The sequence below is a fragment of the Brienomyrus brachyistius genome, chromosome 6 (genome assembly GCF_023856365.1).
Source record: "Brienomyrus brachyistius isolate T26 chromosome 6, BBRACH_0.4, whole genome shotgun sequence".
In the NCBI taxonomy this organism is placed as follows: Eukaryota; Metazoa; Chordata; class Actinopteri; order Osteoglossiformes; family Mormyridae; genus Brienomyrus; species Brienomyrus brachyistius.
The window spans coordinates 24283775-24300494 of NC_064538.1; the positions used below are offsets into that span (position 1 = coordinate 24283775).

A 16720-nucleotide genomic window follows, 5' to 3' on the forward strand; every position below is an offset into this window, starting at 1 on the left:
CATGTGAAACCATTTCCTTAAACTATTATTAGAGTTTTATTGTTTTTACTGCTACTTCCACAACAAACAATTCAGAAAATTCAGGAAAAAATAAGCATGCATGTACTGTATATAGAGTAGACAGACAAAGCAGTCATAAGTTATAAACATCCTGTTTTATTTTCTTTTATAATTACAAACAAAATATCTGAACTTTCAGTGTCCATTTTCAAAGTATTAATGGTTCACGTTATATTTCACATTCAGAAAAATCTACTAAATTCAGCAACTGAACCAGCAGAACATTGTGTTCTTACGCATTACCCTTTGGCAAACAGTAACACATTTTAAATGTTTTTTGGTACATTTTAAATGTTAACAGTATCTTTTAAAAGAGTTTACAAACATCCAAAGCCAGGGTAATTCTTCATCCAGAAGAGGCAGCATTAATGTGTTGGCGCCCTCGCAAAGTCCTCCCCCTTCTTAATGGAGGCCTTCAGCTCATCCAGTGCTTCGGCCACCAGCTTGGTCTCCAAGGCGGAGAGCTTGCCAAGGCCCAGGTTTCGTTCCACTCCGTGTCTGCCGAGGAGGAGAGGGGTGGAAAAGTATGTGCATTCGCCTTCCTCTGACCTGACGAATGCACATTCGATGACCCCTTCTTTGCCATTCATGGCATCCAGCAGGGACACGGCGAACCTAGCCCCTGCATATGCCATGGAGAGGGTGGCAGAGCCTGCCCCAGCCTTCGCCTTGACCACCTCAGTGCCTGCGTCTTGGATACGCCTCGTGAGGTTAGCGAGAGTATCCGCACTAAACTCCATTTTGGGAGTGCACCGAGATAAGACCGGAATTATGGTCTTGCCCGCATGGCCACCAACTACAGGGACGTTGACATGAGCAGGATTCAGTCCCGTGAGTTCGGCCACGAAGGTGTTAGCCCTGACGATGTCTAGCGTCGTCACACCAAAGACCCGCTTAGGGTTGTAAACTCCATGCTTCCTAAGAATCTCTGAAGCTATGGGAACAGTGGAGTTTACCGGGTTGGTGATTAGACAAATCATAGCTTCAGGGCAGTTGCGGGCACAGGCATCAGCCAGGGTGGCCACGATGGAGGCGTTGGTACCGAAGAGGTCATCCCGTGTCATCCCGGGCTTCCTGGGCACTCCAGCAGGAATGACGACAACTTCACTCCCCTTCAGAGCTTGCGGGAGTTGTTCAGGGCCGACGTAGCCAGTGACCTGGGCCCTGGTCTCAATGTGACTGAGGTCTGCAGCCACTCCGAGGGTGTGGACAACGTCATAAAGCGAGAGCTGGCTGACCAGTGGACTCTTCTTAAGCAGCAGTGACAGGGGCTGGCCGATGCCCCCAGATGCACCCAACACTGTCACCTTTGTATTGCTCTGGGAAGAGCTGCAGAAGCTGCGAGCAATACTCACAGCTGATCTGGCTATCCGAGAGAACATTATCACTACTGCTTTGCTGGTACGCTGAAAATGAAATGAGAATTCTGCAGACTCTCCCTTATCACCCACCCTAGGTTCTAGAACTAATATCACGTGAGCAACTACGTAAAACGCTAGCTAGGCACGCAACATCTCATTGGACACGGACTGGAACAGAATGGAAGAACGTCACTTTGTGGACGAAATGCATTTCGGGAGTGAAAGAAATGCATTTTGTGTACGTGACTTTTCTGAACATATAGGCTATTTCCATAGGGTAGCCACAAATGCTACAGTAAACACTAGTTCGCTGCTTAAGACTAATGTATCATGCAGTTTTAATAACAATTAATTAAATAATTAATAATCAAAGACCAAATTAATATCCGTCGCTTTGCTCATATTATAAATAACCTGATATTGCCCCCTGTATATTGGGCCGAATTTTCTTCCCAGTCCATTACTTTCCACCGTAAAAAATAGCCAACAGATAATATGAGCGCCTACAAAGGTTACAGCAGATTCCTTTGCTTTCTTCTCTTCATCTGCTCAATAAACGTGTTATTTGACTGCTTAGGACACAGCAAGAGGGTTGAAATTTGCGATTTCAGAGATGAAGACGGGGAAATCCAAACAAAATCGTACTGGCAAAATTGTTCAGAATCGCCGGAATTGCGCGGCGTGGCGGTAGGTGGCACTCGATTGTTTTACGGGCGGTAAGCGAAAACCGACTCGCTGGTGCTAGCCGAGCTTCAGCAGCTAGTCCTGGGGCGGAATCCCACAGCGCCTCGTGGTGCGCCTAACCCGTCCGGCTCCTGACGCCGGCTTTGTCACTAGAGATTAGGACCAGCGGTGTGCAATGGATCTTAACATAAAAAACTATGTGTAAGTGTAACCAGTGTGGTTTGGTTTTTATAATTTAAACTTATAAATTTTTTATACTGGATGTTTGTGTGTATTTCCCTTAAAGAAAGTACCAACTGCTGATGCCTTCTTCCGGGCACCTCAGTTTGCCCCGTGGACAGCGAGACGGTACGTAGTGTTTCGGCGGTCGCGTACAAGGAATGTATTTTCAGTTATACTGTATAAAGGTTTGTAGCTTTGCTTTTGATTACGTTTGTGAATAATTATTCGTGTGTCGTTTAATGTCGTTTTTGTTAAAATGCATTATTTTGATGGATAGGTGACCGGGCTTTTTATGTTCTCTGTTAGGGGTTACACACAGTCTTCTTCCTATGTTCACGTGTTTTAATAATTGTTCCACCGATCTGGGTAGAACAATTATTAAAACACGTGAACATAGGGGTTACACACAGTCTTCTTCCTAACAGGAAGTTAGGAAGTGCTCCACACAAACACGAACGAGTGTTATTTTTCAATTACGTGTGGCTTGCCGTGATCGTATAGTGGTTAGTACTTTGCGTTGTGGCCGCAACAGCCCCGGTTCGAATCCGAGTCACGGCAGATGATGTCTTATAAAGCTATTACTTTTCACACCACATGTTTCAACTTACGTTTTTAAATCTCTTTTTTTTAATCAATTTAGCTGTTTATTTACTTGAAACCGTAGTATTCAAAGTCGGATATTAATCTGAATGCTGAAACTCATTTTCGGGTTATTAAAAACAAGAACCCTGTATCCAATTAGGAGTACTTGCTTGTTTGTGAAGCTGAATTATACAGAGATCTGCTTCATTTTCTGTATATCTACTTATAGGACGTTCGTCGGACGTTTTTCTTAAAAAAAAAAGAAAACTAATAAAATGACATGACGTTATTCTTGCTTCTGCAATGAATCCTCCAGATAGTGGAGACGGCAGCGAAATTGCATCCAACATGTTACACACAACAATACAATTTGTAATATATATTTAACTGTCAGTAAGTTTAATGATATTGTCCTGCCAGAGTTTAAACACAGTGAGCACACCTGTGTAGCAGGCATCTCCTGTCCTGCTGTCCTTCACATCCTCCCTGCATTGGTTTAATGGTTGGGCCAACGCTGTGGATACCATGATTATTGTTAGCCTGTATAGTGCTGATTGCCAGCAGGCCGTCGTGTCACAATGCACAAAGTATGGTATTCTCTCCATCCATCCATTTTCCAAACTGCTTATCCTACTGGGTCGCGGGGGGTCCCCGGAGCTTATGCCAGAATGGCACGTGGCAGGGAACAACCCAGGATGGGGGGACAGCCCATCGCAGGGCACACTCACTCCATTCACTCACACATGCACTCCTACGGGCAATTTAGCAAGTCCAATTAGCCTCAGCATGTTTTTGGACTGTGAGGGGAAACTGGAGTACCTGGAGGAAACCCCATGACGACATGGGAAGAACATGCAAACTCCACACACATGTAACCCAGGCGGAAACTCGAACCCGGGACCCAGAGGTGTGAGGCAACAATGCTAACCACTGCACCACAATGCCGCCCCAAGTTTGGTATTATTTGTTTTAAATAAATAAATAAATAAATATAAAAGACATGCAATTGCAAGACACTGTCTCCATAAACTTTATTATATTATCAGAACTTCATTAGCAGCCGTTATTGATCCAGGATTTTTTTCATTCAGGGTCTAGTGAACGTTGATCAAATCATTTTTTGATGTTTTTACAGGAGATTCTTCTGCTTTTTTCTGTTCATCTGCTCGATAAACGTGTTATCTAACTGCTTAGGATGATGCTGCTAACGTAGCCTGTTTGCTGTTATAAGATCTTGTTATATTATAAGATCCCCTACGTAAAGTCGCCGACTTGATACTAAGGAGATCATGTTTAATTCTGAAGCTTGACTTTTAAAAAAATTACATCGCAAAACGAATCAGAACCTCTGTCAAAAAAAAAAAATCACAATTAACCTTTCTGCTTCACAAACCAAAAAACAACACGGGCCAAGAAAAATAGTTCATGAGAGTTTATTTAATTGCAGTACGTTACAGGTCAGTACATTTTGCCACAGTCACATCCTGCTCATTCCCATCAGTGCGGTAAGGTGGCCAAGACAGGTCAACGAAGAGTTTTCTTGTCCGAGTTGCCCCTGTGACGCAATTTCAACATGGCGGCTTACACACTCTACAGGAATTCTATTTTATAAATCTTTAAAAATGTTTATTTTGTTAAATGTATGAATAGTTATAAATGTAATTGCACGTGTTAGATTTAGAGAATAAAATATCGTGACCGTAAACAGTATCCTAGCATGCAATATCAGTTTTTTACCAGACTTACTGTTTTTGATTTGTTTGTAGTTTGTTTGCCTCTCGAAAAAAGAATATCGCTATGAATGTACTAAAATATTTTATAAATATTTAACAGCATTCCCAATATAAAGCAATTGTAGGTTCAGGGCCCACTAGAGTTAGATCATTGCTGGCATTCACAGGATTCAAATCAGCAACCTTCCGATTGCTGGCACAGCTTGCTAGCCTCAGAGCTACCACAGTGATTTACTGTAAATGCATTTAATTTAGTAGCAGAACAAATTCTTCATTATTCATTAGCCAATCACTTAAACATAGTTGACGGTGGAGTCCGTGGGTGTGTGTATGTATGTATGTGTCCTGCCCCGATCGTCTGCTCCTCCTGCGTGTCACGCCCTCTCGCTGACCTAGTGTGGATTCCCCGTGTTCACCAGCTGTTTCCGGTTACCGTCGTCAGTCCAATGTATTCAGTTTGTTTGCCCATACAGGTCATTGTATTGTCTGTCTACGTTTTGGCTCGCTTTATGCACCATTAAAACCCGTAATCCCAGACTTGTCTCCGCTTGTGCTTCCCTGGATCAATGCATGACAGTATGTGTGCGCGTGCGTACACGTTCATTCGTTCGTCCGTTTGTCCGTCCGTGGTCAGTGTTAGTTGTGACCTGTGTGCTTGGTTTTCTAGTCCTGCTCCTCTGTTTAGCCTAGTTCCTTAGTTTTGTTAATTAGTGGTTTCTCCCAGGTTGTTTTGGATCCTTCGTGGTCATTTTATTTAGTATTTTACCCCAGGGTGTTCCGTTTTTCTTTATTAAACACCATTTTTGTCTTGGAGCGGTAGTGGATCGTCACCTTTTTCCTGCCTGCGCCATAAAAGTTAGCCTTTTCAGAAATAAAAAAATCACATTATAAACATTTCTAGCCAGGACTTTTGAGCTCTGAAGCTTATAGACACAGGGGTTGGCTACACATAGGTGAATGAGATGTTCTGAAATTTTATGTAGTTTGATTACTAAAGTGTTACAACTTTGGAGTGACACACTGTTTTTTTCAAAGTCAGTGGTCTACACAATATTGATGACACAGGTGTCCCACACCTGTAGGTGTTTGCATACTGTCAGTGGCCCATCAGTCTGGAATGTCACTACACCCCACAATCATCATTTTGGAAAGGCAGTTTGAAACGCAAGAAAAGTAGCAACAATAAAATCCTCTAAAGTCTCTTTTATAAGACAGACCTGGTCAACATAGCAGCCGTACAAACTTACAAACATATGAAAACACAACGTGTTTATGTCCTTTATCACCCAGGGGCAGAATGTTACCAAGAGTGCGGTGCGACTTCACATTTCTGGTCCGTCTTACCTACATTCTCCATCACAGTCAGGCACAGGAGGGACACAGAGGCGAAGGAAGATGTTTAGTTATCTTAAGTACTTGGCCATCCATGGTGTTTGTGGAGTTTTTATGCAGTGCTTCATCGATTCAGCCAAGCAAGCAGACCTGGTAGCTATCAGACTGATTCAAGGGTGTAGCTTTGGGTACGGACAGTAAGGACATGTCCCTATAAATACTCTGGGAGTACTGTGTGTGTTATAGGGGGACGGGAGTTTCGAGGTTGATTTTGTCCTTACCAACGTTGAAACCAAACCTACGCCTTCGGGTTGGTTTAGGAGAAATATCCCAAGCAGTCAGTTTATTTCATTTTTCTTTTATTTAACCAGAGTGTCACACTGAGACAAAGTCCCTTTTCTAAGCGAGCCCTAGCCAAGAAACAGCAGCACAAGGTTAAAACATAGCACACAACATAAAACATAATCGTACACAAAGGCAGATTAAAGAAAAGATGAAGTGTATGACAAAACACAATCCAATACATTCACAATGGTACCTTACAAGATTTCCAACCAGAAAGTGAAATAAATGAAGTTTTAACTGATTTTGTCATAAGTTCCAGGAAGAAGGTATGTTATAGCAAAATGCAACCTTATGAAATTCAGTTGTTATAATGGGTTAATAAGAATGAGAATATTATTATTATTACCTGAGATTATGTATTGTTGGTTAACTATTAGAAAACATAGAGATGCGATGGTAACGAACCAATAATTGTTTATGGAGACAGTACATATCATACTCTCCTTTCCTCAACCCTATTGCACATTTTTTTTTCAACTGTCCAAGCCATGGATGAGGCATGCAGTGACATGACTTTAGACCAGCGTCAGGCCTAGATTCGCCATGCCAGAAGATTCTTTCCAAGATGCTTGGCAAGAGAAAACATTCATTGATTCAGTGATGTGGATGAGAACCTGTGGCCAAATCCACATTTAGTTTTTTGTAAGGCAGGTTAGGAACATTGCAGAACTTTAGTTGTGAGAATTTATGCTGTGTATTTTATCAATAAATTTTGGATTTGTTTAAATGATTCCACTGCATCTGTATATGCATGTTTTTTCCCTTTACAACAATGTTATATGAAGCACCACAATGAAACAGGTGTCAAAAATTCTGTATTACTATATCTAATGCTTGGAAGGACAACCAAACAGTGGAACTATTAGTAGCTTGTGTGTGGCCGATCTAAACAAATTTTACTATGATTCTCTGAATGTAATGTTTCTTTATAAATATGAACGCAAAAAGCAATGTTTTGAATGTTGGAGAGTGTGTGTTACAAGTGGTTACCATATTGTGTTCTGTGACTAGAGTTTTGGAAAATAACATCAATGTTCTATAACTAGTGAAAAAATGATTGGAAAAAACTGTAATATGTAGCCATGTGGTGTTTCTGCAAAAAAAATAATAATCTGGAGATGCATAAAATGGCCAATTAAATTTAAACTTAAATTTAAGAAAATTAACCTTTGTCAGTGTGATGCTTAGTCAGTCTGGATGTTTTTCTGTATTTACTCCCCCATGAAACCCCCAGGGGTCTCGCATCATCTCACCTGAACTTCATCAATTTGTCTACAGAGTGTAGTGACACTGAGCACCCAGTTGTCCAAGCCAGCATGGAGCCCTGTGCCGCTTTCCACTTCAGTTAGTCTGCAGACCAAGCTTTGTTGGCCTACCTGGAGGGGAGTCACTGCTTTTGGGATGTATCTCTCCAGAGCAGGATGTGGAAACCAGTTCACCACTAGAGAACCCAGAAGAGATGGATGGGAAGCCCAAGATTCTTAGTCAGCTCTGTGTAGATGATGAGCTGGGCTTGTAGCTTATTTACATTTCTCATTGACTACCTTGTGTCTCATAAAACAAAAACCAATGAAAGATACAGTCAATTACATAGGTCAGGGGTAATCAATTCTGGTCCTGGAGGGCCAGTGTCCTGCATCCTACCGCATTTCACAGCATTCACACCTGGTCTCAGGTAGATAACCACTAGAAAAGACTGTTCAAGTAGGATGGAAAACCTCCAGGACACCGGCCTTCCAGCGATTACCCCTGACATACATGGATTGGATCTTGTTTGCAGTTTTGTGGACTGAAGACCAAGTACAGCTGTACTTCGAAAAAAATGTCTGAGGTTTCTGTTGCCAGTATAAGTACCTTATTGTGGTTTCAACACAATAACTATACACCAGACTAACGGACAAAGGGGTAAATCTGGAAATAAATTCTTGCATGTCCAGAGCTCAAGAGATTCAGTGTTTTTTTTTTCAAATTTATTTTACTTGTCTACAACCTGAACGTAATCGTCTACCAACAGTCCAGAATTATAGTTAACACAAAGAGAACCTGATTGAGTTTCATGTGAAACCATTTCCTTAAACTATTATTAGAGTTTTATTGTTTTTACTGCTACTTCCACAACAAACAATTCAGAAAATTCAGGAAAAAATAAGCATGCATGTACTGTATATAGAGTAGACAGACAAAGCAGTCATAAGTTATAAACATCCTGTTTTATTTTCTTTTATAATTACAAACAAAATATCTGAACTTTCAGTGTCCATTTTCAAAGTATTAATGGTTCACGTTATATTTCACATTCAGAAAAATCTACTAAATTCAGCAACTGAACCAGCAGAACATTGTGTTCTTACGCATTACCCTTTGGCAAACAGTAACACATTTTAAATGTTTTTTGGTACATTTTAAATGTTAACAGTATCTTTTAAAAGAGTTTACAAACATCCAAAGCCAGGGTAATTCTTCATCCAGAAGAGGCAGCATTAATGTGTTGGCGCCCTCGCAAAGTCCTCCCCCTTCTTAATGGAGGCCTTCAGCTCATCCAGTGCTTCGGCCACCAGCTTGGTCTCCAAGGCGGAGAGCTTGCCAAGGCCCAGGTTTCGTTCCACTCCGTGTCTGCCGAGGAGGAGAGGGGTGGAAAAGTATGTGCATTCGCCTTCCTCTGACCTGACGAATGCACATTCGATGACCCCTTCTTTGCCATTCATGGCATCCAGCAGGGACACGGCGAACCTAGCCCCTGCATATGCCATGGAGAGGGTGGCAGAGCCTGCCCCAGCCTTCGCCTTGACCACCTCAGTGCCTGCGTCTTGGATACGCCTCGTGAGGTTAGCGAGAGTATCCGCACTAAACTCCATTTTGGGAGTGCACCGAGATAAGACCGGAATTATGGTCTTGCCCGCATGGCCACCAACTACAGGGACGTTGACATGAGCAGGATTCAGTCCCGTGAGTTCGGCCACGAAGGTGTTAGCCCTGACGATGTCTAGCGTCGTCACACCAAAGACCCGCTTAGGGTTGTAAACTCCATGCTTCCTAAGAATCTCTGAAGCTATGGGAACAGTGGAGTTTACCGGGTTGGTGATTAGACAAATCATAGCTTCAGGGCAGTTGCGGGCACAGGCATCAGCCAGGGTGGCCACGATGGAGGCGTTGGTACCGAAGAGGTCATCCCGTGTCATCCCGGGCTTCCTGGGCACTCCAGCAGGAATGACGACAACTTCACTCCCCTTCAGAGCTTGCGGGAGTTGTTCAGGGCCGACGTAGCCAGTGACCTGGGCCCTGGTCTCAATGTGACTGAGGTCTGCAGCCACTCCGAGGGTGTGGACAACGTCATAAAGCGAGAGCTGGCTGACCAGTGGACTCTTCTTAAGCAGCAGTGACAGGGGCTGGCCGATGCCCCCAGATGCACCCAACACTGTCACCTTTGTATTGCTCTGGGAAGAGCTGCAGAAGCTGCGAGCAATACTCACAGCTGATCTGGCTATCCGAGAGAACATTATCACTACTGCTTTGCTGGTACGCTGAAAATGAAATGAGAATTCTGCAGACTCTCCCTTATCACCCACCCTAGGTTCTAGAACTAATATCACGTGAGCAACTACGTAAAACGCTAGCTAGGCACGCAACATCTCATTGGACACGGACTGGAACAGAATGGAAGAACGTCACTTTGTGGACGAAATGCATTTCGGGAGTGAAAGAAATGCATTTTGTGTACGTGACTTTTCTGAACATATAGGCTATTTCCATAGGGTAGCCACAAATGCTACAGTAAACACTAGTTCGCTGCTTAAGACTAATGTATCATGCAGTTTTAATAACAATTAATTAAATAATTAATAATCAAAGACCAAATTAATATCCGTCGCTTTGCTCATATTATAAATAACCTGATATTGCCCCCTGTATATTGGGCCGAATTTTCTTCCCAGTCCATTACTTTCCACCGTAAAAAATAGCCAACAGATAATATGAGCGCCTACAAAGGTTACAGCAGATTCCTTTGCTTTCTTCTCTTCATCTGCTCAATAAACGTGTTATTTGACTGCTTAGGACACAGCAAGAGGGTTGAAATTTGCGATTTCAGAGATGAAGACGGGGAAATCCAAACAAAATCGTACTGGCAAAATTGTTCAGAATCGCCGGAATTGCGCGGCGTGGCGGTAGGTGGCACTCGATTGTTTTACGGGCGGTAAGCGAAAACCGACTCGCTGGTGCTAGCCGAGCTTCAGCAGCTAGTCCTGGGGCGGAATCCCACAGCGCCTCGTGGTGCGCCTAACCCGTCCGGCTCCTGACGCCGGCTTTGTCACTAGAGATTAGGACCAGCGGTGTGCAATGGATCTTAACATAAAAAACTATGTGTAAGTGTAACCAGTGTGGTTTGGTTTTTATAATTTAAACTTATAAATTTTTTATACTGGATGTTTGTGTGTATTTCCCTTAAAGAAAGTACCAACTGCTGATGCCTTCTTCCGGGCACCTCAGTTTGCCCCGTGGACAGCGAGACGGTACGTAGTGTTTCGGCGGTCGCGTACAAGGAATGTATTTTCAGTTATACTGTATAAAGGTTTGTAGCTTTGCTTTTGATTACGTTTGTGAATAATTATTCGTGTGTCGTTTAATGTCGTTTTTGTTAAAATGCATTATTTTGATGGATAGGTGACCGGGCTTTTTATGTTCTCTGTTAGGGGTTACACACAGTCTTCTTCCTATGTTCACGTGTTTTAATAATTGTTCCACCGATCTGGGTAGAACAATTATTAAAACACGTGAACATAGGGGTTACACACAGTCTTCTTCCTAACAGGAAGTTAGGAAGTGCTCCACACAAACACGAACGAGTGTTATTTTTCAATTACGTGTGGCTTGCCGTGATCGTATAGTGGTTAGTACTTTGCGTTGTGGCCGCAACAGCCCCGATTCGAATCCGAGTCACGGCAGATGATGTCTTATAAAGCTATTACTTTTCACACCACATGTTTCAACTTACGTTTTTAAATCTCTTTTTTTTAATCAATTTAGCTGTTTATTTACTTGAAACCGTAGTATTCAAAGTCGGATATTAATCTGAATGCTGAAACTCATTTTCGGGTTATTAAAAACAAGAACCCTGTATCCAATTAGGAGTACTTGCTTGTTTGTGAAGCTGAATTATACAGAGATCTGCTTCATTTTCTGTATATCTACTTATAGGACGTTCGTCGGACGTTTTTCTTAAAAAAAAAAGAAAACTAATAAAATGACATGACGTTATTCTTGCTTCTGCAATGAATCCTCCAGATAGTGGAGACGGCAGCGAAATTGCATCCAACATGTTACACACAACAATACAATTTGTAATATATATTTAACTGTCAGTAAGTTTAATGATATTGTCCTGCCAGAGTTTAAACACAGTGAGCACACCTGTGTAGCAGGCATCTCCTGTCCTGCTGTCCTTCACATCCTCCCTGCATTGGTTTAATGGTTGGGCCAACGCTGTGGATACCATGATTATTGTTAGCCTGTATAGTGCTGATTGCCAGCAGGCCGTCGTGTCACAATGCACAAAGTATGGTATTCTCTCCATCCATCCATTTTCCAAACTGCTTATCCTACTGGGTCGCGGGGGGTCCCCGGAGCTTATGCCAGAATGGCACGTGGCAGGGAACAACCCAGGATGGGGGGACAGCCCATCGCAGGGCACACTCACTCCATTCACTCACACATGCACTCCTACGGGCAATTTAGCAAGTCCAATTAGCCTCAGCATGTTTTTGGACTGTGAGGGGAAACTGGAGTACCTGGAGGAAACCCCATGACGACATGGGAAGAACATGCAAACTCCACACACATGTAACCCAGGCGGAAACTCGAACCCGGGACCCAGAGGTGTGAGGCAACAATGCTAACCACTGCACCACAATGCCGCCCCAAGTTTGGTATTATTTGTTTTAAATAAATAAATAAATAAATATAAAAGACATGCAATTGCAAGACACTGTCTCCATAAACTTTATTATATTATCAGAACTTCATTAGCAGCCGTTATTGATCCAGGATTTTTTTCATTCAGGGTCTAGTGAACGTTGATCAAATCATTTTTTGATGTTTTTACAGGAGATTCTTCTGCTTTTTTCTGTTCATCTGCTCGATAAACGTGTTATCTAACTGCTTAGGATGATGCTGCTAACGTAGCCTGTTTGCTGTTATAAGATCTTGTTATATTATAAGATCCCCTACGTAAAGTCGCCGACTTGATACTAAGGAGATCATGTTTAATTCTGAAGCTTGACTTTTAAAAAAATTACATCGCAAAACGAATCAGAACCTCTGTCAAAAAAAAAAAATCACAATTAACCTTTCTGCTTCACAAACCAAAAAACAACACGGGCCAAGAAAAATAGTTCATGAGAGTTTATTTAATTGCAGTACGTTACAGGTCAGTACATTTTGCCACAGTCACATCCTGCTCATTCCCATCAGTGCGGTAAGGTGGCCAAGACAGGTCAACGAAGAGTTTTCTTGTCCGAGTTGCCCCTGTGACGCAATTTCAACATGGCGGCTTACACACTCTACAGGAATTCTATTTTATAAATCTTTAAAAATGTTTATTTTGTTAAATGTATGAATAGTTATAAATGTAATTGCACGTGTTAGATTTAGAGAATAAAATATCGTGACCGTAAACAGTATCCTAGCATGCAATATCAGTTTTTTACCAGACTTACTGTTTTTGATTTGTTTGTAGTTTGTTTGCCTCTCGAAAAAAGAATATCGCTATGAATGTACTAAAATATTTTATAAATATTTAACAGCATTCCCAATATAAAGCAATTGTAGGTTCAGGGCCCACTAGAGTTAGATCATTGCTGGCATTCACAGGATTCAAATCAGCAACCTTCCGATTGCTGGCACAGCTTGCTAGCCTCAGAGCTACCACAGTGATTTACTGTAAATGCATTTAATTTAGTAGCAGAACAAATTCTTCATTATTCATTAGCCAATCACTTAAACATAGTTGACGGTGGAGTCCGTGGGTGTGTGTATGTATGTATGTGTCCTGCCCCGATCGTCTGCTCCTCCTGCGTGTCACGCCCTCTCGCTGACCTAGTGTGGATTCCCCGTGTTCACCAGCTGTTTCCGGTTACCGTCGTCAGTCCAATGTATTCAGTTTGTTTGCCCATACAGGTCATTGTATTGTCTGTCTACGTTTTGGCTCGCTTTATGCACCATTAAAACCCGTAATCCCAGACTTGTCTCCGCTTGTGCTTCCCTGGATCAATGCATGACAGTATGTGTGCGCGTGCGTACACGTTCATTCGTTCGTCCGTTTGTCCGTCCGTGGTCAGTGTTAGTTGTGACCTGTGTGCTTGGTTTTCTAGTCCTGCTCCTCTGTTTAGCCTAGTTCCTTAGTTTTGTTAATTAGTGGTTTCTCCCAGGTTGTTTTGGATCCTTCGTGGTCATTTTATTTAGTATTTTACCCCAGGGTGTTCCGTTTTTCTTTATTAAACACCATTTTTGTCTTGGAGCGGTAGTGGATCGTCACCTTTTTCCTGCCTGCGCCATAAAAGTTAGCCTTTTCAGAAATAAAAAAATCACATTATAAACATTTCTAGCCAGGACTTTTGAGCTCTGAAGCTTATAGACACAGGGGTTGGCTACACATAGGTGAATGAGATGTTCTGAAATTTTATGTAGTTTGATTACTAAAGTGTTACAACTTTGGAGTGACACACTGTTTTTTTCAAAGTCAGTGGTCTACACAATATTGATGACACAGGTGTCCCACACCTGTAGGTGTTTGCATACTGTCAGTGGCCCATCAGTCTGGAATGTCACTACACCCCACAATCATCATTTTGGAAAGGCAGTTTGAAACGCAAGAAAAGTAGCAACAATAAAATCCTCTAAAGTCTCTTTTATAAGACAGACCTGGTCAACATAGCAGCCGTACAAACTTACAAACATATGAAAACACAACGTGTTTATGTCCTTTATCACCCAGGGGCAGAATGTTACCAAGAGTGCGGTGCGACTTCACATTTCTGGTCCGTCTTACCTACATTCTCCATCACAGTCAGGCACAGGAGGGACACAGAGGCGAAGGAAGATGTTTAGTTATCTTAAGTACTTGGCCATCCATGGTGTTTGTGGAGTTTTTATGCAGTGCTTCATCGATTCAGCCAAGCAAGCAGACCTGGTAGCTATCAGACTGATTCAAGGGTGTAGCTTTGGGTACGGACAGTAAGGACATGTCCCTATAAATACTCTGGGAGTACTGTGTGTGTTATAGGGGGACGGGAGTTTGGAGGTTGATTTTGTCCTTACCAACGTTGAAACCAAACCTACGCCTTCGGGTTGGTTTAGGAGAAATATCCCAAGCAGTCAGTTTATTTCATTTTTCTTTTATTTAACCAGAGTGTCACACTGAGACAAAGTCCCTTTTCTAAGCGAGCCCTAGCCAAGAAACAGCAGCACAAGGTTAAAACATAGCACACAACATAAAACATAATCGTACACAAAGGCAGATTAAAGAAAAGATGAAGTGTATGACAAAACACAATCCAATACATTCACAATGGTACCTTACAAGATTTCCAACCAGAAAGTGAAATAAATGAAGTTTTAACTGATTTTGTCATAAGTTCCAGGAAGAAGGTATGTTATAGCAAAATGCAACCTTATGAAATTCAGTTGTTATAATGGGTTAATAAGAATGAGAATATTATTATTATTACCTGAGATTATGTATTGTTGGTTAACTATTAGAAAACATAGAGATGCGATGGTAACGAACCAATAATTGTTTATGGAGACAGTACATATCATACTCTCCTTTCCTCAACCCTATTGCACATTTTTTTTTCAACTGTCCAAGCCATGGATGAGGCATGCAGTGACATGACTTTAGACCAGCGTCAGGCCTAGATTCGCCATGCCAGAAGATTCTTTCCAAGATGCTTGGCAAGAGAAAACATTCATTGATTCAGTGATGTGGATGAGAACCTGTGGCCAAATCCACATTTAGTTTTTTGTAAGGCAGGTTAGGAACATTGCAGAACTTTAGTTGTGAGAATTTATGCTGTGTATTTTATCAATAAATTTTGGATTTGTTTAAATGATTCCACTGCATCTGTATATGCATGTTTTTTCCCTTTACAACAATGTTATATGAAGCACCACAATGAAACAGGTGTCAAAAATTCTGTATTACTATATCTAATGCTTGGAAGGACAACCAAACAGTGGAACTATTAGTAGCTTGTGTGTGGCCGATCTAAACAAATTTTACTATGATTCTCTGAATGTAATGTTTCTTTATAAATATGAACGCAAAAAGCAATGTTTTGAATGTTGGAGAGTGTGTGTTACAAGTGGTTACCATATTGTGTTCTGTGACTAGAGTTTTGGAAAATAACATCAATGTTCTATAACTAGTGAAAAAATGATTGGAAAAAACTGTAATATGTAGCCATGTGGTGTTTCTGCAAAAAAAAAAATAATCTGGAGATGCATAAAATGGCCAATTAAATTTAAACTTAAATTTAAGAAAATTAACCTTTGTCAGTGTGATGCTTAGTCAGTCTGGATGTTTTTCTGTATTTACTCCCCCATGAAACCCCCAGGGGTCTCGCATCATCTCACCTGAACTTCATCAATTTGTCTACAGAGTGTAGTGACACTGAGCACCCAGTTGTCCAAGCCAGCATGGAGCCCTGTGCCGCTTTCCACTTCAGTTAGTCTGCAGACCAAGCTTTGTTGGCCTACCTGGAGGGGAGTCACTGCTTTTGGGATGTATCTCTCCAGAGCAGGATGTGGAAACCAGTTCACCACTAGAGAACCCAGAAGAGATGGATGGGAAGCCCAAGATTCTTAGTCAGCTCTGTGTAGATGATGAGCTGGGCTTGTAGCTTATTTACATTTCTCATTGACTACCTTGTGTCTCATAAAACAAAAACCAATGAAAGATACAGTCAATTACATAGGTCAGGGGTAATCAATTCTGGTCCTGGAGGGCCAGTGTCCTGCATCCTACCGCATTTCACAGCATTCACACTTGGTCTCAGGTAGATAACCACCAGAAAAGACTGTTCAAGTAGGATGGAAAACCTCCAGGACACCGGCCTTCCAGCGATTACCCCTGACATACATGGATTGGATCTTGTTTGCAGTTTTGTGGACTGAAGACCAAGTACAGCTGTACTTCGAAAAAAATGTCTGAGGTTTCTGTTGCCAGTATAAGTACCTTATTGTGGTTTCAACACAATAACTATACACCAGACTAACGGACAAAGGGGTAAATCTGGAAATAAATTCTTGCATGTCCAGAGCTCAAGAGATTCAGTGTTTTTTTTTTCAAATTTATTTTACTTGTCTACAACCTGAACGTAATCGTCTACCAACAGTCCAGAATTATAG

At 41.8% G+C, this 16720-nt stretch overlaps 2 protein-coding genes and 2 long non-coding RNA genes across 4 annotated transcripts; 2 read left to right on the forward strand and 2 right to left on the reverse strand.

Moving 5' to 3' along the window:
• Positions 1-136: 136 nt before the first annotated feature.
• On the reverse strand, positions 137-1530 carry LOC125744695 (malate dehydrogenase, mitochondrial-like). Its single transcript, XM_049016810.1, has one exon. The coding sequence runs from the start codon at positions 1440-1442 to the stop codon at positions 426-428; it is 1017 nt and encodes a 338-aa protein (XP_048872767.1). The 5' UTR covers positions 1443-1530; the 3' UTR covers positions 137-425.
• A 655-nt stretch (positions 1531-2185) lies between these two features.
• LOC125744702 (uncharacterized) lies at positions 2186-16631 on the forward strand. The gene is made up of 3 exons (XR_007398478.1): positions 2186-2306; positions 2392-7994; positions 16369-16631. It is a non-coding gene; the product is annotated as an uncharacterized LOC125744702 (long non-coding RNA).
• Positions 8511-9904, reverse strand: LOC125744696 (malate dehydrogenase, mitochondrial-like). The gene has a single exon (XM_049016811.1). The coding sequence runs from the start codon at positions 9814-9816 to the stop codon at positions 8800-8802; it is 1017 nt and encodes a 338-aa protein (XP_048872768.1). The 5' UTR covers positions 9817-9904; the 3' UTR covers positions 8511-8799.
• On the forward strand, positions 10560-13551 carry LOC125744703 (uncharacterized). The gene is made up of 2 exons (XR_007398479.1): positions 10560-10680; positions 10766-13551. It is a non-coding gene; the product is annotated as an uncharacterized LOC125744703 (long non-coding RNA).
• Positions 16632-16720: the final 89 nt, after the last annotated feature.